This window comes from Osmerus mordax, chromosome 9 (genome assembly GCF_038355195.1).
Source record: "Osmerus mordax isolate fOsmMor3 chromosome 9, fOsmMor3.pri, whole genome shotgun sequence".
NCBI lineage: Eukaryota > Metazoa > Chordata > Actinopteri > Osmeriformes > Osmeridae > Osmerus > Osmerus mordax.
The window spans coordinates 4228452-4247667 of record NC_090058.1 but is presented as its reverse complement, the minus strand read 5'-3'; the positions used below and the strand labels follow the sequence as shown (position 1 = coordinate 4247667).

Genomic DNA, 19216 nt, shown 5'->3' with positions numbered 1-19216 from the left:
ATTCTACATGACCACAAATAATAACATGGCCATGTTTATTTCACACTAATAAACACAAACTACTGCAGAGAGTATAATGACACTATAATTTTGGGGGGTAAATTAACTCTTTATTATCAAAAGAAAAAAAGATTTACAATTAGTACATAGAGCTGTGTGGAGACTTCAGTTCAGAAGTTCACATTCAGTTGCGAGCAACATAACTATATTTATATTTAGCAATGCCAGCATGCAAACCCTTTACGCAGTCTCCATGGCAACTCCTAATGTGTCTTTCTGAGACAGAGCCACCGCTGGGGGACTTCGTAGGAGCACCTCTCGGCCCCGTCGTCGTCGTAGGGGATGTGCCAGGACGTGGCGGACGTCTGGATGATCGTGTCATAACTGGGAATTCTCTGTAAACAGAATGACATAGCACATTACGACACCTGCACCCGACATCTGTATGCCTTCCCTTCCCTGGGCATCACTTTATTTTATTTTTTATTTTTAGTCATTTAGCAGACACTCTTATCCAGAGCGACTTACAGTAAGTACAGGGACATTATCCCCGAGGCAAGAAGGGTGAAGTGCCTTGCCCAAGGACACAACGTCATTTTGCACAGCCAGGAATCGAACTGGCAACCTTCAGATTACAAGCCTGATTCCCTAACCGCTCAGCCACCTGACTAAGCACTTACAAGCAACTGTGTAAAATTTGGAGATGGGTATCGTTTATCCCTTTATCAAGCTCTGTACCGCTTTACCTCCGTCCCTCTTACCTGGAAGCGAACCCTCCGGCCAAGGTTATACCCGCTCAGCACCAGCTGGTGGCCGCGCTGCCACTTAAAGAACAGCCGCCTGGTCACATCATCCGACAGACAGGCCTTGTGGTCCCTCATCAGATCACGGCTCACAAAGTTACAGTGGTTCCCAGAATGCAGTGTGGCATACAAGAGGAAGGGGTCATCCTCGGAGCTGACACATGGAAATGAGGAAATAAGAAAATACCTCAGTGGTTAGGGGTGTGCGGTCAGTCTTGTATTGGATCCTGCTGCTATTTAAAGACTTTACCGGAAAATGCATAAGAGGAGAACGGAAACTAACACTGATCACATGACTTTGCTCTGGATCTCCAGAGTCTGAAGCAGGACATTCTGTTGTAACTCAGGAATGACAGGAATGTCTAGGGGGGGGGGATTGTATGTTGTAATCAAGTCATATCTACTCACATGTTGTCAGTGAAGAAACAGTGGGCCTTCTGCTGGACCTGGGCCATGTGGTGTCTGTCCCAGCTTCGGGAGGGATTCAGCATGTGTTTCCTCCCCAGCACAAGGATGACCTGGCCCTGATGCTCCAGCTCAGACACCACTGCTAGCAGCTAGAGGGACAACACCGACAGACAGACAAATAGGCAAGCAGACAGACAGACAGACATATAGGCAAGCAGACAGACAGACAGACAGGCAGGAAGACAGACAGATAGGCAAGCAGACAGACAGGCAGACAAACAGACAGATAGGTAAGCAGACAGACAGACGCATGCAGACACACACATTAGTTAGCAGGTGCTATACAGTCTGTTTTATTGACATAAGATGAGTCATTTGACAGTGTGGCTCCTACGTGAACTGAACAGATCTGTGGTGAGGACTTTAAACAGGAGGGTGTTGGCCGTTAAGGTTACCACAAGAGGAACGATTACGACTCAGCCCACCGAGGCTAAGAGGCTGGATTTACATGGGCTGTTAGTCATATGATGAAAGGGCAGGAATCCCCTTCAGTCAACCAGCAGACCTGTAGGTGTCAGAGGCTAGAAGTGTAAGGCAACAGCCTTCACAGCCGGCCTCCTCTGAATCATCTGCTGTGTTATATGTTCGACTTGCAAGTACAAACCAAGTACATGCATCTATTGTTGTGCAGAGTACATTCTGTCTGTAAGTAGCTCTGGACGACTGTTGCTGCCAATAAGATGGCTAACATTTAGAGCGTCAACATTCTCATCTGTAAGAGAGCTACCAAACACAGCCAGTCAGACTGGGGTGAGTGAAGGGGCAAGCTAATGCAGGAGGCTATAGATAGGGTACCCCCAAAGAACCACACACATGTCAAGTCAGACCACGATGAGGCCATGCCTACACAAATATACCTTACTAAATATAAGCCAGCTTTTCTAGCTTGCTCTCAGAGACAGGCCTAACTAGGAATGTGTAATCATAGTCACCAGGCTAACACAGCATCCTGGCCTAGCAGACTTACCTCACCCTGCTCTGGGTCTGCAGAGGATGACACAACTTCTACACTGACATTATAACCACTACTTTCCTTCTCCTCTAGCCTGTATTCATTCTTAAGGCTTGCATTCTGTTCTAGATCTATATTGCAAAGTGCATTCATATGAAATATAGATCAATTCGAAAAATAAGGTGGGTTTATATCAATCTCTCTTTGAACTATCTGTCGGCATCATCTGTCACCAGCAGTTGTGTGCCACAGTGTCTCCTAGTGACACAGAAGGGTAGAGCATCTGCCACACAGGTTTGATTTAGTGGCATAAAGTACTCACAGTCTCAGACTGGCTGCCCCTGGTAGTGTTGGCCACGTTGAGCCCATCAATGACCACGTCAAACGCTGGCTTCCTCTTTACAAAGGTCTTGAAGCTCTCCAGTTCCTGAGGATGAGGAGAGAAACAAAGGAGACGGAGAAGGAGAGAAAGAAGTTTTAAGTTTATCGCTAGACATGAACAGGTACATTGGAATTCTTAGGTCCTGCTCCTCTTGAGGGAACTCCTATCGACCTATGTTAAGAAATCATGTAAACCTATTATCAATAAGTCCTAACCTATATAAGCTACATTTGTAGTTACTTTAAGCAGGATACTCTTCCCTCAACAACAATGATGCCACAACAATGTGGGAGAGATGGAAAGAGAGCAAAATGGTCTGACCTTTAATAAAGTTAATTTTAGTCGTTTATTCCATTCTTTGAAAAGTTACAATTATATACATTTCACATTTGGTCATTTAGCAGACGCTTTTATCCAGAGCGACTTACAGTAAGTTCAGGGACATTCCCCCTGAGGCAAGTAGGGTGAAGTGCCTTGCCCAAGGACACAACGTCATGTGGAACTGCTGGGAATCGAACCGGCAACCTTCTGATTGGTAGCCCGATTCCCTAACCGCCAACCATCTGACCCCACATATACAATTCCTGCCATGTCCCAGATTTTTACAGGAACAGTCATGTTTACTTGTTCTGGCTCATGTTTCTGGCTTGTCACCTGAGAACACAGCCAGAATGGAGTAACTATTTAAAATGCGTCTCTTTGGGCTCCACTGACCCTACTACAAGACTTCCTCTTGCCTGTTTTGGTCAAGCTGTTGTTGCCTTTTCATTTGGTTCATGGCCTTGCTCCAAATATATGCCCCGGTCAGAATGGCTGTTTCTGTGGATGCACGCATGCAAGTGTACAGTGGTTACAGTTTTATGTTTCTGAGGGGAATTTCTGTCTGGGCCACCTGCCAGGTCTCACACCTCCAGGTCTATTGTAACGTGAATCTCTCAAATATCACAACTCTGCCTGCTACGAGCTCTCTCAAAGCAAGGCGTATTCTTGTGATTCCTGCCAAACAGGACAACCAAGGGAGAACCTAGGGGATTCAATGTAGTTTTAGTACCTTTGGACCATCAACTGGATAACATTCCCCCTTTCTCCACACGTCAAATAGAAACAGCCAGAGGACAGCACAGTTGAGGAAAAACATTGAGCTACTTTCACTTCTGTCTATGTTATGCAAATAGCCCATTGTGAAATCCCCTCGTGTTGCCGCTTAGAAGACCTAGTCCAGCCGCTACACCGTATAACACATAAGGCTGCAGAAAATAAGTTACCAGGTGGTTGAAGATATAATCAAAAAGTCAGCATGACATTCAGTCGGAAGAAGAGGAAAGGGTGATTTGATGTATGTGTATGTGCATGTATGTACATATGTGTATGTGTCTATGTGCATGTGTGTATGTATGTGCAAGTATGTATGCATGTATGTATGTTTGTCTCAGGTTTCCCAGGAGAAGAAGTAACTGGTTTGGTCAGATTCTATTTCATGTGCTGTTGTTACAGAACTAACCCTGCACCTCCTAAGTAACCTAGCAACCTGCAACTAGGATACACCGGCACATGACAGTCTGCCTGACTGACCCCCTTCAATGGACGTAGTCAGGATATGAAATGGTGAGAGCAGGGAGAAAAAAGTGAGATGGGAGACAGAGGGTCAAATATAAAAAAGTTGTTCAGTAGAGAGAAACAGGAAAAAAAAGTTCTGTTGAAAATGGGAGTAAAGACAGATTTGATACCCACACGTGTGTTGGCCAAGGTGGAGATGGGGGTGAGAGAAAGGATAAGCGAGGGAGGGGGGTTGGACCCGGAGCTGCCAGGGACTTTCCAGGGGGTCCTCATGTGAGACAGCCTATTAAGACTGAGATGTGAAACCTATCCCTTGTTCGGCTACATGACTGCAACAGCAGCATGCTCGAACTGTCCAGGGGTCAGAGCTCGAAACACTTGCCCGTGTGGTTGCCTGTATTTGTCCTATATTCTATGTGTTTACATGTGTCAAGTAAGTGCATTCTACAGCTGACTTAACCAGACCTAACTTGAAAGAGAGAGACAATTTCCTTGTGACTCCCTTGAACTAAATAAACGTTTAATGAGAATACAACAGAGCGGTGTTTCTACAGGAACACATTGTCCCTCTGGCTCTTTTTCATCATCAAGATGATTGCATGTCTGCATATAGAACAGCACCGTGCTTCAACACTGTTGCAATCCAATATAGATAGGACTTCCACGAATAAACAGTGATCCTGTTGGTAAATATAGCGAGAGAGTTGTGCACTACATAAACACATTTGTATTTTTCGGTGTTGTGTACTATCAACGTTGTGTGCACAGATTCTAGTTCAAGCTCTAATTAAAAGGAACCTTTAGGTACACAAGCCTTCAGAACCACAGTTCCATTCTCACTTTTCTATTCTGCTTTCTGTTCTGTTGTCACTGTTCTGTTCTGATATGGTTCGGTTTTGTTATAACTCAGTTTGGGTATTTTCTGTTATGGCTATTTGGTTTTGTTCCATTGTGTTCTTACGCTTCAGTTCATGTCTGTTCTCTTGTTACTGTTCTGTACGGTTCTGCTGTTGTTATTCTGCAGAGTTGTGTTGTCTCAGTGGGTATGCCCAGTAGGGGGTTGCAGAGAAAGACACAGGGAGGGGATGGAAATCCCCCACATCTCATCTAACCTTACACACACACAGACACACACACAGACACACACACAGACAGAGACACACACAGAGACACACATAGACACACACACACACACACACACACTTACTCTTCTGCTGGAGTCTGGTGGCTGGTCTGGGAAGAACGGCTTGGACAGTGGGTAGGTTGGGGAGAAAACTGACTCAGACAGCTACCTATATTCTTACCAGTCGATTCTGGCTCATTCAGGGCTCTATCTATGGCTATAGGTGGAATCTAGTCATGTCATTCATTTTTTATGTAATACAAATATGGTCTCTTAGAGGTTATTCTGATCAGTGTATCCTGGACAAAAATATGTTCTAGTAAGTTGTATGAGTTACAGAAGATCCTTCTACAAGGCCCTGCAAGCTTGTATGTGAGTTTATCAAAACAATCAGTATGTCCTCCAAGGATTATCCACATTTTCATAGACAGAAGAATAATCCTGGTCGTACATCTTGAAATAGTTACAATGTACTTCTCACCAGTGCATGCCTAACAATAACTCAAGAATGCATTACGAAAAAGGATCATTTTCCTCAAAGACATTATCTAAAAGTTACCCTTTGAACCTTTCTGATAGTGTCGCACTCGAAAACCCACAGGTGACACCCTAACCTAACATCATAGACATTGCACACTCCTACCCCCTTGTGGATACTGTACAGTACTGCACCATTTCAATTCAACTCTATAATGTCACTGAAAACATGTTTCTGTCTATGCCCTGTACTGCACTGTCTGTCCTTGTATTATTTCTATATGGACATGTGTCAAAAATAAAGTTAAATTGAACTCAAATGCATTTGAGTGTGTCCAGACCTCTGGTGTGGTCTTGTTAAAGACATCTTGTCCTCTGATGACTTCCTGCATCACCCTCTCCCTCAGCTGGCTGTACTCCTCCTGAGTCAGGTGGATGGACTCCAGCTCCTCCTTGCAGCTCCGACACACGCCCCTAAACATGCAGAAGGTCAAAGGTCACATGCTACACAGCTACAGAACAGTAGCCCTCAAATTCAACCCAGTCTGACACATTGCCCTGCACAAAGCGCCAGAGGTTAGAGGATGTCAGTCTTAAGAGGACATAGGTGGTTAGATATTTAGATGTCTGAACGCAATACATTACATTACATTTAGTCATTTAGCAGACGCTCTTATCCAGAGCGACTTGCAGTAAGTACAGGGACATTCTCCCCAAGGCAAGTAGGGTGAAGTGCCTTGCCCAAGGACACAACGTCATTTGGCATGGACGGTAATCGAACCAACAACCTTCTGATTAATAGCCCGACTCCCTAACCGCTCAGCCATCTGACCCCCAATACATGACATGTGATGAGGGGTATGAGGAGGGCTTGGTTATTACTTGGGCTCCACTGTGGTCCAGCTTCCCTTCCAGCTCGTTTCAGGAATACTGGAGGCAGTAAGAGAAGAACACAACGTAAGACGTAAAACTAAAGAGTGGCTTCTGAAAGAAATTAGGGGTCAGGACACGTTAAAAACAAAGGCCCAATGGACGCGTTGTACCACAGCTACACGTCTCACCTCTGGAACCAGGCTTCAATGGTTTGAGCCAGGGACCGCTGGGGGTAAACCTGGTTGTCTCTCATGTACATCAGGACTCCCTGCAGCCTCTCCTCCTGCTCTGGCCCTGGCCGGGACATCCCACTCTGGAACAGGCTCTGCCAGATCTCTTGGTTAGGGACCAGTCCCTTCTCTATGAGGTCATCATACAGCGCCCACGCCATGCCAACATCCCCGTGCTGCACAGCCCCGGCGATAACGCAGCCATAGTTACGTGAGGAGGGGGTGATGACCCTTTTCATGTCTTCCAAGATGTCGAGTGCCTTACGCCAGCGTTCTGTGTGGCTGAAACCCCTGATGAAGAGGCTGTAGGCACCCGTGTCCAGCGAACCGAAACGTCCGGTCATGATCTCATAGAGGTCAAACACCTCTTCATTGTGGTCCGCCGCCACGCACAGTGTCAGGTAGCGAAGGAGCATCTTGTAAGGCAGGGTGCCTGTCTCCGTGGCGACGAATGCCAGAAGGGACTTAGCGATGTCGATTTCCGCCCGTTGGGCGAAGAGTGATGTCATCATCTGTATGGGGAAGCGCTCATGGTTGCCTGAAGCCTCTTGGAGCTTTCTCCACTCCGAGGCTGCAAGGGGCCGGTCGGGGAGCTCCACTCGCACCCTGGGCTGTCTGGGGTCTGGTTCCTCCGCTTCCCGGAGGCCACTTTTCCTTCTCAGGATCTCGGCTGTCTTCTTGGCAGTCCCTGCTGCAAACACAGATTTGGGGAAAGACGGACTTTCCCTGATGTTGAAGTCTTTCTGTCTATCTTCTTTCTTGTTATGATGACCTAAAGGTCTGCTCACTCTTTTTGTGCTAAATAAGTGTGCAGAATGCAGCTTGCTGTCTTTGAATACAGAAAGCAAAACTCTCAGCTGCGTGCAGCCTACAGTTCTAGGATGAGATAGTACGTTTCCGTACTTAAAGCAAAGTCCAGATTTTGATATTAACATGGAACCCATATTGTAAACGACGGGACTGTCGCAAAGACCACCACATGCATTTGCAACACTAGTTAGCTAGGAAGAGTTGACAGTAGCCTACGTTATACAACAAACTATCGGTCTATATCTATTCACATTAATTTCATTGCATTTCTCATACAAAGAAGACTCACAAGTGTCTGCAAAAGCACCACCAGATAAATAATTCCTCTGTAAAACACGGTTTTGAATAAAACTTCAGACACAACATTGAAAGAGGCATAAGTCCGTGTCGCACATCTGACGTCACCATAATATGACGTCACTAGCTGAACTAGAGCAACCGAATTGTTGGGAGTCGACTTGTCAGATGTCTTTAATATTTTTATAACCTAAACCCAAAATGTCTACAGATAGAATGGTACACTGGAAAGACATTTTGAAAAGGAGACTGGCAACTGCCAAGAAGGGTAAGCTAAATGAGCAGTAGCGGACCAGTTATGGTTTATTTAGGCAGTTAGCTAGCTACAGTAGTCAAATAGCTAGTTGACTAGCTAGCTAACTGCCTAAAGTTAGATCCTCGTTGGAGTTGACTAACTTAGAAACTTTGCTTTCTGACAAGAGTTTGGCTGCAGTTTGTAAACATTTGACATGGTCCTGTGTTATGCTATGTGTTATATTGTTTTTATTATTGTTGCTTGCTTTTTCCACTGGTACACTTGCACTTATAGCGGTTCATGTTGTTTAATTGTAACTTGTTTAACTACATGCTCTTATGGTTCTTCCCTTTGGCACTTACTTTGGTTGTTCACAATGTGTGCTTCATGTTTTGGCTACTCGCGATGTTTTGTGGCTATCTTGTTCTTATGATCAGTGACCTATGCACTTTGTAAAGCTCTCTCTTGGAAGTCGCTTTGGATAAAAGCGTCTGCTAAATGAATAAATGTAAATGTCAGATGAGAGGACTGAAGAGGAGAAGAAGACAGAGGAAACGGCTTTATTCACGAAGTACTACACGGAATGGAGGGGAGGAGGCAGCAAGGAGAGTTCCTACAGAAATATCCCGCGATTCTACTACAGGGTACATAAACTGTTTAACCCTTTTCTGACATTTCTTGTGCTTGTCTTATTTAAACCCATCAATAACATGTCTCTCTCTAAGACTGTGTCTGATAGACACAATCTGCAGTATTTTAACCCCCGTGGGGCAAATACTGACCCTGGACGATTGTTGCGTGTTTACGTGTAGCTTCCGGCGGAAGACGAGGTGTTGCTGCAGAAGTTGAGGGAGGAGAGCAGAGCTGTGTTTCTGCAGAGGAAGAGCAGGGAGCTCCTCGACAACGAGGAGTTACAGGTAACAGCATCATCCACATGTTTATCCTTATGACTAGATGCTGATGGCTTGGTGAACCAGACTGATCTTTCTGCTTCAATCCATATACTAGTTTCCTTTCCTGTGTTCTGCTTAGAATCTGTGGTTCCTGCTGGACAAGCACCAGGTCCCACCACTGTCTGGAGAGGAGGCCATGATCAGTTATGACTGTTACCTGAAGGTTGGGGAGATTGCTGGGGAGAAGTGCAAGTGAGTGTAGGGGCAAAGCTGAAAGGGGCCTTAAAGAGCACATACAATACATACATGCCAAGATTAGTTTACTTCGTTATTATTCATTTCGATATGCATGGTCAGGTATTCATTTGAAATAATTCTACAGCATTCTGTTAACATGCCACCAACCATTTTCACCTTCTTAGGCAGTTCTTCACAGCCAGAGTTTATGCCAAGCTGCTCCACAACGACCCGTACGGACGCATCTCCATCATGCAGTTCTTTAACTACGTCATGAGGAAGGGTGAGTCAGATCACTGCCAGTTTTCCTGACGTCGGTCACCTTCAACACATGACAGCCTGTGTTCCTGTTGCGTTGCTGTTGGCAACAATGCTGCTTTTGTGTGTTCTTGACCAGTGTGGCTGCACCAGACGAGGATAGGGCTGAGTCTGTACGACGTGGCTGGACAGGGCTACCTGCGAGAGTCTGTAAGCATCTTCAACGCTCGCTTTTAACTCTCACACCTGCCACCTTGTAACCTGGCCTTACCAAACATGACATGGTCTGAATCATGATGTGTGTGTGCGTGTGTGTGCACGTGTCCAGGACCTGGAGAACTACATTTTGGAGCTGATTCCCACACTGCCCCAGCTAGACGGCCTGGAGAAGTCTTTCTACTCCTTCTATGTGTGCACCGCTGTACGCAAGTTCTTCTTCTTCCTCGACCCACTGAGGACCGGTGAGACGCCCTCCTCAACAAGATGTTGTGTGCATGATGTTACAGTGTACATGATGTTTCATACCTCTGTGTGTGTACCTTTTATCACGCTCAGTTTATACTGTAAACCCATATAAGGGTTTTTCTACTCAGTAAAAACACCTCATATGCATTAACATCACTTATCACATCATATAATCATTGATGTTTGGGATGCATTTGTTTTAAACATAGTAACTCTATAAGTGGTGTCCCATTGTCTTGATAAGATGTTTTGCCAGTGGCTCTGTGACAAGCACCATGCCCAGCCTCTTCATCGCTAACTGTGTCACAATGGATGACCTAACATAGAGACTGTTTATCCTGCCTTCCAGGAAAGATTAAGATCCAGGACATTTTAGCCTGCAGTTTTCTGGATGACCTTCTGGAGGTGAGGGTTCACTCAACCGTAACACTAGTGGAGCACAGCCAAAACACACATCACCACCAGGGACCGCTTAGAACACATTCAGAAGTGAAGGAGACTGCTGGATGTTCTTTGCACTCCCTATCACTAATACTATCTCTCTCGCTCTCTCTCTCTTTCTAGTTAAGAGATGAGGAGCTGTCAAAGGAGAGTCAGGAATCTAACTGGTTCTCAGCCCCCTCTGCCCTGAGGGTTTATGGTAAAAACCCAGGATGCCATCCATAATCTTTGAAATTCTAAACAGGTTTCTTAACTAGTTTCTATTGTTTGATGATGATAATGAGGGTCTTGTTTCCCGTGGCTTTTCAGGCCAGTACTTAAACCTGGACAAGGATCATAACGGCATGCTGAGTAAGGAAGAGCTGTCTCGCTACGGTACAGGCACGCTGACCAGTGTCTTCCTAGATCGGGTATACCAGGAGTGCCTCACATACGATGGAGAAATGGTAAACAAAACACACCAGTCACTAATCAGCTACACGTCTGATATAACTGTTTGTGTCTTCCTGTTGATGGTCATCTGTTTAGTATTACTATACAAAACACACTCCCTTATTTATTGTGTTAGTCTGCTCCTCCATTCATGACTGAACAAAACACTTGAAACTTGTTGGTAACACATTCTTTAATCCTGACAGTTATAAATCTTGTTCATCCCTGTCTCTACGTCAGGACTATAAAACGTACCTGGACTTTGTGCTGGCTCTGGAGAACAGGAAGGAGCCGGCTGCACTGCAGTACATCTTCAAGCTGCTGGATATGGAGAACAAAGGCTACCTCAATGTTTTTGCTCTCAACTACTTCTTCAGAGTGAGGAGACTTTCTAGATTGTAATATCCAACGCGACTTCCAAGAAGTCGCTTTGGATAAAAGCGTCTGCTAAATGAATAAATGTAAATGTAACAGTTATAGTTGGTGAATTGAACTGCCGAACTGTTCGCAGATTGTACACATTGCACATTGTTTTTTTCCTCTGTTCCCCCCTCCTCTCCCTTCCCTGTCCTCTCCCTCTCCTCTCCCCTCCCTCAGGCCATCCAGGAGCAGATGAAGATACATGCTCAGGAACCTGTGACATTCCAGGACGTCAAGGTGAACCATCTGTGCACTCAGCACATGATGTCATACTGAATTTTAAAGACGTCACTCTATGCGCTCTCCGTCCAGTCAAGCCATACCATAGTTAAAACTAACGCCATACCTTATCAGTTATATTCTGAAGGCCTTTTCAACTGGCTCAACCCCCCCCCTCTTCTATCCAGGATGAGATCTTTGACATGGTGAAACCCAGGGATCCGTACAAGATCACCCTGCAGGACCTGGTGAGCAGCAGCCAGGGAGACACCGTCACTAGCATCCTCATAGACCTCAACGGCTTCTGGACCTACGAGAACAGGGAGGTGCTGGTCGTCAATGACAGCGACAGCAACAACTCTGACATGGACGAGACCTGATATCAATACCGCCGGAGTGCAAGGGTCTGATCTGAACCAGGAAGAGGACGTGTTACGGGAGACGATTCCCCACACCCCGCAGAGGGAATATAGAGACTTCACAACAGTCTGATTAAATGTCTTTATGTACAGTATATATATATACACACATCTCACATATTTTATACTAATGTTGTAATAAAAATCATTTCTACCAATAGAAAAGGTATTTTGTAATCCCTGTGATACATTTCTATATTTTTTGCATTGATCTGACGTGCCTAAGTAGATAGAGGAGTCATACAGAGCATATCAATAACAGTACTTTTACAAGCCCAGACAACAGGACTACAGTGCCCTGGTTCATCTATCCATTAACAACATCAATTCACAAGTAAAGTACAGGGGTTCTAGGTTATCCCTAGCTCTGCTATCTCTGCTGCACGACTCACCTTTCCATCAGGACATTTGGGGTTTGAGGAAAAGATTCTCCTTTATAATTCAGTAACATCACATAGGACAATCTTTTTGAAACGCCACCAATATCTCAAGTATATGCAGAGGATTTTCACAAGGCCACATACAGTATTCCATATCTGACAACTGTTTACCTTTGAGAAAAAAAATACATTGTCACGTACCTAAACAAAATAAACCGGTCTTTTTCTAAATCAGCAACTTTCTTATCAGCATCAAAGGACCATCCACTGTGTACTCATTCACTGGCAATTACTAGTTCCATTGACACAGTGACGTTCATTGCACACACACATATATACAAATAGCTACATTCATGCTTTTGTGACAATTTAGCAACTAAAAATAGCTGTTATTTTGCATACATCTGAACATCTCATCATGGATGTAACCACCATAAAAAATAGGAATATAATTAGTAAGCCATTTTAGAAAAAAAATAAGGATGTCCAAAGCATTAGGACATGAAAAATTACTGGACGCCTGTTTGATTTAATTCATAAGATTAGAATTATAATCAAATTAATGTCTCAGGAGGAAGGGATGGGGGCGGGAACTCTCTGGCCTTCTGGTGTGGTCTGATTGGGCTCTGGCTCCAACTCAAAGGTGACGTTAACGAATGAGGCTGTCCCCTCCGGCTGTTCCGTGGCCGGTGATTGGTCCTCCTGGTTTTGCTGTTCCTTAAACCTGCGCTCTGCCTCCTCGGACAGACGGTTATCTTCCTCCTCCTCTTCCTCCTGTAAAGTGACAACATAGGATGAGGAGAGAGGGCCAAGGCTCAAATACCAATCTGTTCCATAAAGCTTGAACCTGGGCAGAGATTAATTTCTGCAAATAATAATAATTCTTATCTGTCTTTACATATGTGTGTGTGTGTTGTGTATCACCTCCTTCTTCATCCTGTAGTACTCATCAATGGCATACTGGTACTTGGGAGAAGATATGCCAAATAGGGAGGCCATTCTCTCTCCCAGGTAGTCACAAACTGGAAAAACAAGCGCAGGATTTGATGACATAATCTATGGTCTTCATAACCAGAACTAGAATGAGATCATTACAATACTATACAAAGATATGAAGAATAACTGACGTATAAGTTAGTTTAAGTCAGATACCGTGTTGTTTCCATGATGTGTTACCAGTATACATGTGAGGTTGTGCAGTGGAGCTAGACACAGAAACATGCTGTTACCTGAGATGGTGGAAGTTGCTGCCCTCCACATGTGGAACCAGAAGTAAGGACCCCAAGTCAACTTAGACTGGAACATACAAACAAATACAACACTACATCATCCCCATTATACCAACAAACACATTCCTCAATCCCAAAGTGATGGCAAACATATGGCACAAACACCATGACTCGTCAGTCAAACCAAACTTACCGTGTCTGTGGTTGCCATGTGGTTCCTCTTTGCAGGCTCTTCCTCCTCCTCCTCTTCATCAGTGCTATACTCCTCCATGGTTTCTCCACTGGCAAAGTATATAGTCCTGCGTGGCACTTTGACCGGCACTTTTGACTGGCCCACACTCATGTCCCCAAGCTCCACACTCTCAAAGTCTTTTCCCATACCAGGGTTCTAAAACACACACATACAAAAACATCCTAATCATCACCCTTGTGTTTTGCCGAGAACCCGCCAACACAATGTCAAACGTACATTGTTCTCATAGTATGTATCGTGAAACATTTTCAAGACAGAACATTTGGCTTTAGTCTTGAGGGGGCACTCTGGTAGTGGTACAACATATACATTTCTAGGCATGCCATTCACACATCTCTCGCTCCCAAACACACCAACACCAAGCTAACTATTTGAACACAAACATTCTGATATACCCATCAGGCAAGAGCTACAGTACATTTGGACAGAAGTTTATTTAAAAATATATCCGGGCACTGTGTCGATTCATGCGGCAGACAGTTTGTCAGGTTTGCCAACAAAGACCCCTTTACAGCTGGAGCTAGCTACGTATACAAGGAGGAAGTAGCAGCTAAAATGAGCTGCCGTTAGAGCTAGCTATAGGAACTACTGTAACGCTGGCTAACAAAACAGATAGTCTACTTTAGGTACTAATGGATGGAAACGATTGCTGTTACAAAGTGTCAGGTCTATGATCATCTCGCCGTTTTACCTTTTCAGCGTCCATAGCTTGTCCAAGAGAAATATTGGCATTAGTGAGACACAGCAACAATTCTGCCATCTCACTTCACTACACACTCTCCAAGTCCCGCTCCTTCCTCTCTCCCTTGGCGTCTCCCGGACGTGACGATGGCTCCCTGCAACAACCAAGCAAAGGGGTCCGACATCATTAGAGATTTGGCATCAGCCGGTCAAAATCACAAAAGCCAGCCTTGATCACTTTCAACGTTTTCGAACGTAAAAACCTTCATACCCCTTCACATTTAAAAAACATGATTTAACATCATGATCACACGGTGGAGCTCATGTATACATACTGCAAATAAAGTGCAAAATATGGACAAGAATGGGGATAAGGATCAACTATGTTCTTTGTGCTACAGCTGGCATGAATGCGCAACAGTTGCTGTACAGTCTATTGGACTAAAAAAGGGGTGTGGGCTGTGAAATCCAAAATAAGGCTCACGTGTTGGCTTCGACGAGCTTGAGCTGCATTTAACTGCAGTAGAACACCTCCCCCTAGCGGCTGAAGTAGGTATGGCAAAAATAACAGCGCTTTGGGTTCAACCATTAATGAGAACGGTTGGATAATTCGACACTTTACTTACCATTGACACGGAAGGAATGTAATTGACCATAGATTATGAACAATATAGCATAAATAATATGGAATGTACATACATGAGCTGTTTTTGTTAAGTATTTCTATCTGTTTGAGATTTTAGATGATCGCAGTGCATTGTTTTCATCCCCGCGCACGAACAGAGTTGGCGTCATCCAATAGTATTGAAGGCAAAGCTGGTATAGCAGTGTTTGTTTCCACAGAGAGCCAGTAGCTTTCCAGCGGATTTGAGCAACCGTTGTCGCACCATTTCACAACGGTTTATCTTCACACTTTCTTCCCGTGATTGAATAACCGACAGGCGGCCTGCGCCATGGCTCTGTGCAGGAATGTCGGGGCCATGGCTTTACCGAGCGAACTCATTGTCCACATATTCTCCTTCTTATCCGACAGAGATAAGCTTCGGGCCTCGTCCGTGTGCTCCCGCTGGAGGGAGTGTCTATTTTACCCAACGCTTTGGACGGAGCTCAAACTGCGTGTCGGTGGATGCTCAAACAGCGGGGGTTCAGTTTCCGAGGAGACCTCGAGATTAGAATTCCTTACCAGAAAGTTCGGATCTTTTGTGCGCGAACTGGAGTTCTCTCCGGTGTTGGCATTGGACGAAGTGGAGGACAGGATGGAGGCGCCTACAGGAACCAACCCTCAGTTCTCCGACCCATGGAAATACGCAATGACCACTTATCTGGACCAGGTGTTGTGTGTGCTGAGCAGTATTCGGAACAACAGGTAGTTATCAGACTGCTTAATATACATTATATGACATATACAAGTGCACCAGAAGCTGCATGCCATATTTGAGTGTTGATGTTGTTTGTTTTATGGGTCGTGCGTAGCTCATAAAATAGCACAGCTAACGTTAGCTAACTCGCTAGCTAGAAACAAACCCCTTTTATTACGTAATCACGTAATGTCTTCGGCTGATATCAGCTGTTTCATTGACGTGCGCATTCCAATCAGTTTCACTTAAAATCGAGCAATTTACACCAATAGTAAGTCTACCCACGAGGAAACGCATTGCGTGTTGTTACTTTGTGGTCAGAATTCAGCGAGGAAGAGAGTTGTTCATATTGACAACAAAGCAGTTGTCATGGTCAGAGAATGTAGTCTGGACGGGAGAGCTGAGGTCAGCAGTGACATTGACATCGCATGTCATGTAACTTTGGACTGTTCTGTTCTCTCATCATCTGCACTGGTCTGTGGGCTGCCTGGAAAGTGCCAGATGCAGCATTCTCCTTCAGTCCCGAACTCCGTTGTCATCGTGTGTGTGTGTGTGTGTGTGTGTGTGTGTGTGTGTGTGTGTGTGGTCCGGGAATGTCAGCGTGTCTGTGTTATGTGAAACCCCTTTAATAAACTGATTGCATCCCTAACATTGCCCACTGTATGCTCTAGACTAGAGGTTGTCGGTAATGTCAGGCTGGCCATGGGCTTTACAGTCAGGTCGAAAGCTGCTGATCATGTCTTTGAGGCCTTCACATGAGTGTGTGTATGCTGACTATAGTGTTTGTTGCTGATTACAATGAAAACCTACCCTCTGGTTTAGGGATGAGGTTGCACAGCTTGTAGTTTAACTCCTTTCTCTCTCTCCCTCCCTCTCAGGAATCTGCAGAGGCTGAGCCTGTATGGGGACACCTGCATTCTGCAGGAGGAGGTGTTCACGGACAGGTCCTATCTCAACCAGGTCGATCAGGGATGCAAGAAGATCAAGGAGTGAGTGGTCTGATGGCAACACGTATCACGCATCTACCACAACCCTGTGGTGGTGGCAAAACAGCCATCTAAATTGACATTTGGCTGATATGTTTCTTTGGAAATATTTAGTTTGCTATAGGAAAGATTAAGATGTAGAAGTTAAATGAATAGGAAATGTTTTTAACCAACACCTTTCTCTTCCCCACCCCAACCCCTACATTTTTGTCTCTTCACTCTAGGATCCAGCAGTTGTTTGAGGAGGTGCTCTCCAATAGCCGTCAGATAAAGTGGCTGTCCTCCGCCTTCATGTTGGGAATGCTGACCCCTTCCTCCCTGGCCTCCCTCTCCAACCCCAGTGCTGACTCCCTGGAGCACCTCAGCCTGCTTGACAACCAGCTGCCCCCCCTAGCCCCCCCCTGCGAGCTGGCCCGCCTCACCCACCTACAGTCCCTCGGCCTCGACTTCTGCGACTTTACCTCCGAGATGTGCCGTCTCCTGGCCGCCCCCGACCGTGTCCCTCTCCATCGCCTCTCCCTCCTGCTCAACGGCGACGCCCCGGAGGCCAAGCCTCTGGAGGGCATAGCCAGCGAAGAGGACTGGAAGGGGCTGGTCCGCCACACGTCCAACCTGCGTGTGTTCATGATGGGGCTGGAAGTAGGCACCCAGGTGCTGCTCCAGGCGCTGAAGCCCAGCATGCCCCTGGAGCGCCTTCACCTGGACTGCTACTGCACCCTGGTCAGCGAGGAGGCTCTTGAGCTCATCTCTCAGCAGTACAACCAGACGCTCAGCCACTTCCTGCTCACGAGGGACAACGGAAGCTTCCCTGATCTGGGCATGAACAGGAATGAGGACCCGCTGGTCCTGCTGGCCTGGCGCTGCGTGCACCTGACCGTCCTGGTCATACATGGTAAGTGTGTGTGTGTGTGTGTGTGGTCTTGTTTAACTACCCTTGTGGGGATCAAAGGCTCTCACAAGTATGGTGAAACGTGGAAAAACTCGACCCTGTGGGACCCGGTTGATGGACCCCAAAACTCCAAATGGTTTTTTTCCAGGGGTTTTTAGGGTTATAGTTAGTATTAAGGTTATGATTACATTAACGGGTTAAGGTTAGTGGTTGATGATTGTGCTCCACAATGATAGACAAACAAACAAGTGTGTGTGTGTCTATGACCTTCTCCGCCCCTGTTTCCCATGTCTCCAGGCTACACCGTGTGGTCCCACAACCTGGTGGCCATCTCCCGCCTGCGTGGGTCCAACCTGAAGCTGCTGGCGGTGTCCGAGGAGAGCATCGACTTTGACCCTGACCAGTCCGTCTGCATGGAGGGCGACCCAGTCCACAACCTGGTGAAGGAGGTGTCTCTGGGGCTGGGCCGAGTCTGGCACCCCATCTCAGACATCAGCGGGGGCCTCACCGACACCACCCTGCACTTCCACAGCCAGCTGCAGGCCTTCAGCACGGGCATGTAGGCACCGCCCTCCAGGGGCCACACCCACACCTTTTAATCACACACCCTTCCATTGTCACAGCCCCCGTTCATCTAACAACCCCACCTCGATGATCCCCAGCTCATTTGCATACTCATTAGTTTTTTTTTTCTTTCTTTTTTTTCTTTTCTTTTTTCCTCCTCTACTTGTAGAGTGAACTAATGCTTTGTATGTGCTGTGTTTATAACCAGTATTGGATCTCTATATTTATATATATATATCTCTATATATCCTGCTCATGGCTAGGAGGTTTGGGGGGGAGGGGGTGGGGTGGCTTGTCCAGTTGCTATGGTAATGGAGGAAGAGTTGTGGTGGTGGTGGTGGAAAGATAGGGGAGGGGGGCGATCTCAACAGTTACTAGCTTTGTTGTAATTTGTTTGTTTGTCTATCTATTGGTTGCTTCTTAGCAAGTGCTGAGTTTCTCTGTAAACTGTCAGTCAATCCATCTTGGCTTTTTACAACGATGAGTTCCTGTGTACATGTTCACTAGTCCATAGGGAGCCTAGTCAAGTTCCTGTGTACATGTTCACTAGTCCATAGGGAGCCTAGTCAAGTTCCTGTGTACTTGTCCAATAGTCTGTAGGAGCCTAGTCTTCCGGCAGAGGACCTCTAGAAGCTTTAGGATTGTAGTGTAGACTTTGCCCCTGCAGTACTGGAGGTAGGGGCCAAGGGCCAACAGGGTGAGTCCATTCTCTGTCTGTCTCAGGTAGGCTAAACATCACATTGACAAATATTGGAGGAGAGGAGGAGGAGGAGGAATGAAACAATCAGCTAGTCTGTCAGTTGAAATGGTTTTTCTTGAGTCACAGTTGCCTTGGAAACCCCCTTGTTTTCGGGATTCAGTCATTTTGCCGTCAGATTCGCCCCC

The 19216-nt window shown here is 45.8% G+C and overlaps 4 protein-coding genes across 4 annotated transcripts; 2 read left to right on the top strand and 2 right to left on the bottom strand.

Moving 5' to 3' along the window:
* Positions 1-101: 101 nt before the first annotated feature.
* On the bottom strand, positions 102-8016 carry prorp (protein only RNase P catalytic subunit). Its single transcript, XM_067243515.1, has 7 exons — positions 6824-8016; positions 6645-6692; positions 6104-6236; positions 2546-2650; positions 1212-1360; positions 762-957; positions 102-395 (listed from the first exon to the last, which is right to left on the bottom strand). The coding sequence occupies exons 1-7, from the start codon at positions 7807-7809 to the stop codon at positions 264-266; spliced, it is 1749 nt and encodes a 582-aa protein (XP_067099616.1). The 5' UTR covers positions 7810-8016; the 3' UTR covers positions 102-263.
* Positions 8017-8103: 87 nt separating this feature from the next.
* On the top strand, positions 8104-12147 carry ppp2r3c (protein phosphatase 2, regulatory subunit B'', gamma). The gene is made up of 13 exons (XM_067243594.1): positions 8104-8240; positions 8727-8851; positions 9020-9124; positions 9240-9352; positions 9523-9620; positions 9735-9805; positions 9924-10056; positions 10410-10465; positions 10625-10700; positions 10811-10947; positions 11174-11311; positions 11531-11590; positions 11761-12147. Exons 1-13 carry the CDS (start codon positions 8174-8176, stop codon positions 11950-11952), a joined length of 1371 nt encoding a protein of 456 aa, XP_067099695.1. The 5' UTR covers positions 8104-8173; the 3' UTR covers positions 11953-12147.
* On the bottom strand, positions 12060-14694 carry fam177a1 (family with sequence similarity 177 member A1). The gene is made up of 5 exons (XM_067243595.1): positions 14545-14694; positions 13794-13988; positions 13601-13667; positions 13296-13393; positions 12060-13145 (listed from the first exon to the last, which is right to left on the bottom strand). The coding sequence occupies exons 1-5, from the start codon at positions 14611-14613 to the stop codon at positions 12939-12941; spliced, it is 636 nt and encodes a 211-aa protein (XP_067099696.1). The 5' UTR covers positions 14614-14694; the 3' UTR covers positions 12060-12938.
* A 696-nt stretch (positions 14695-15390) lies between these two features.
* Positions 15391-18589, top strand: LOC136949317 (F-box only protein 33). The gene is made up of 4 exons (XM_067243575.1): positions 15391-15900; positions 16771-16881; positions 17103-17770; positions 18065-18589. Exons 1-4 carry the CDS (start codon positions 15488-15490, stop codon positions 18328-18330), a joined length of 1458 nt encoding a protein of 485 aa, XP_067099676.1. The 5' UTR covers positions 15391-15487; the 3' UTR covers positions 18331-18589.
* The last annotated feature ends 627 nt before the right edge of the window (positions 18590-19216 follow it).

What these genes read in the sequence shown, in the direction of transcription:
- ppp2r3c (XM_067243594.1), top strand. Translation starts at nt 8,174, where the DNA reads ATGTCTACAGATAGAATGGTACACTGGAAAGACATTTTGAAAAGGAGA. An exon ending in ACTGGCAACTGCCAAGAAGG is followed by an intron (nt 8,241 to 8,726) that starts GTAAGCTAAATG and finishes TGTAAATGTCAG; the next exon opens with ATGAGAGGACTGAAGAGGAG. An exon ending in TTCTGGATGACCTTCTGGAG is followed by an intron (nt 10,466 to 10,624) that starts GTGAGGGTTCAC and finishes CTCTCTTTCTAG; the next exon opens with TTAAGAGATGAGGAGCTGTC.
- prorp (XM_067243515.1), bottom strand. Translation starts at nt 7,809, where the DNA reads ATGGGTTCCATGTTAATATCAAAATCTGGACTTTGCTTTAAGTACGGA. An exon ending in ATTGAAGCCTGGTTCCAGAG is followed by an intron (nt 6,693 to 6,823) that starts GTGAGACGTGTA and finishes TACTGCCTCCAG; the next exon opens with TATTCCTGAAACGAGCTGGA. An exon ending in TGTTTCTTCACTGACAACAT is followed by an intron (nt 958 to 1,211) that starts GTGAGTAGATAT and finishes TCCATGTGTCAG; the next exon opens with CTCCGAGGATGACCCCTTCC.
- LOC136949317 (XM_067243575.1), top strand. Translation starts at nt 15,488, where the DNA reads ATGGCTCTGTGCAGGAATGTCGGGGCCATGGCTTTACCGAGCGAACTC. An exon ending in GGATGCAAGAAGATCAAGGA is followed by an intron (nt 16,882 to 17,102) that starts GTGAGTGGTCTG and finishes TCTTCACTCTAG; the next exon opens with GATCCAGCAGTTGTTTGAGG. An exon ending in GACCGTCCTGGTCATACATG is followed by an intron (nt 17,771 to 18,064) that starts GTAAGTGTGTGT and finishes CCATGTCTCCAG; the next exon opens with GCTACACCGTGTGGTCCCAC.
- fam177a1 (XM_067243595.1), bottom strand. Translation starts at nt 14,613, where the DNA reads ATGGCAGAATTGTTGCTGTGTCTCACTAATGCCAATATTTCTCTTGGA. An exon ending in ACATGGCAACCACAGACACG is followed by an intron (nt 13,668 to 13,793) that starts GTAAGTTTGGTT and finishes TGTATGTTCCAG; the next exon opens with TCTAAGTTGACTTGGGGTCC. An exon ending in ACTACAGGATGAAGAAGGAG is followed by an intron (nt 13,146 to 13,295) that starts GTGATACACAAC and finishes GTCACTTTACAG; the next exon opens with GAGGAAGAGGAGGAGGAAGA.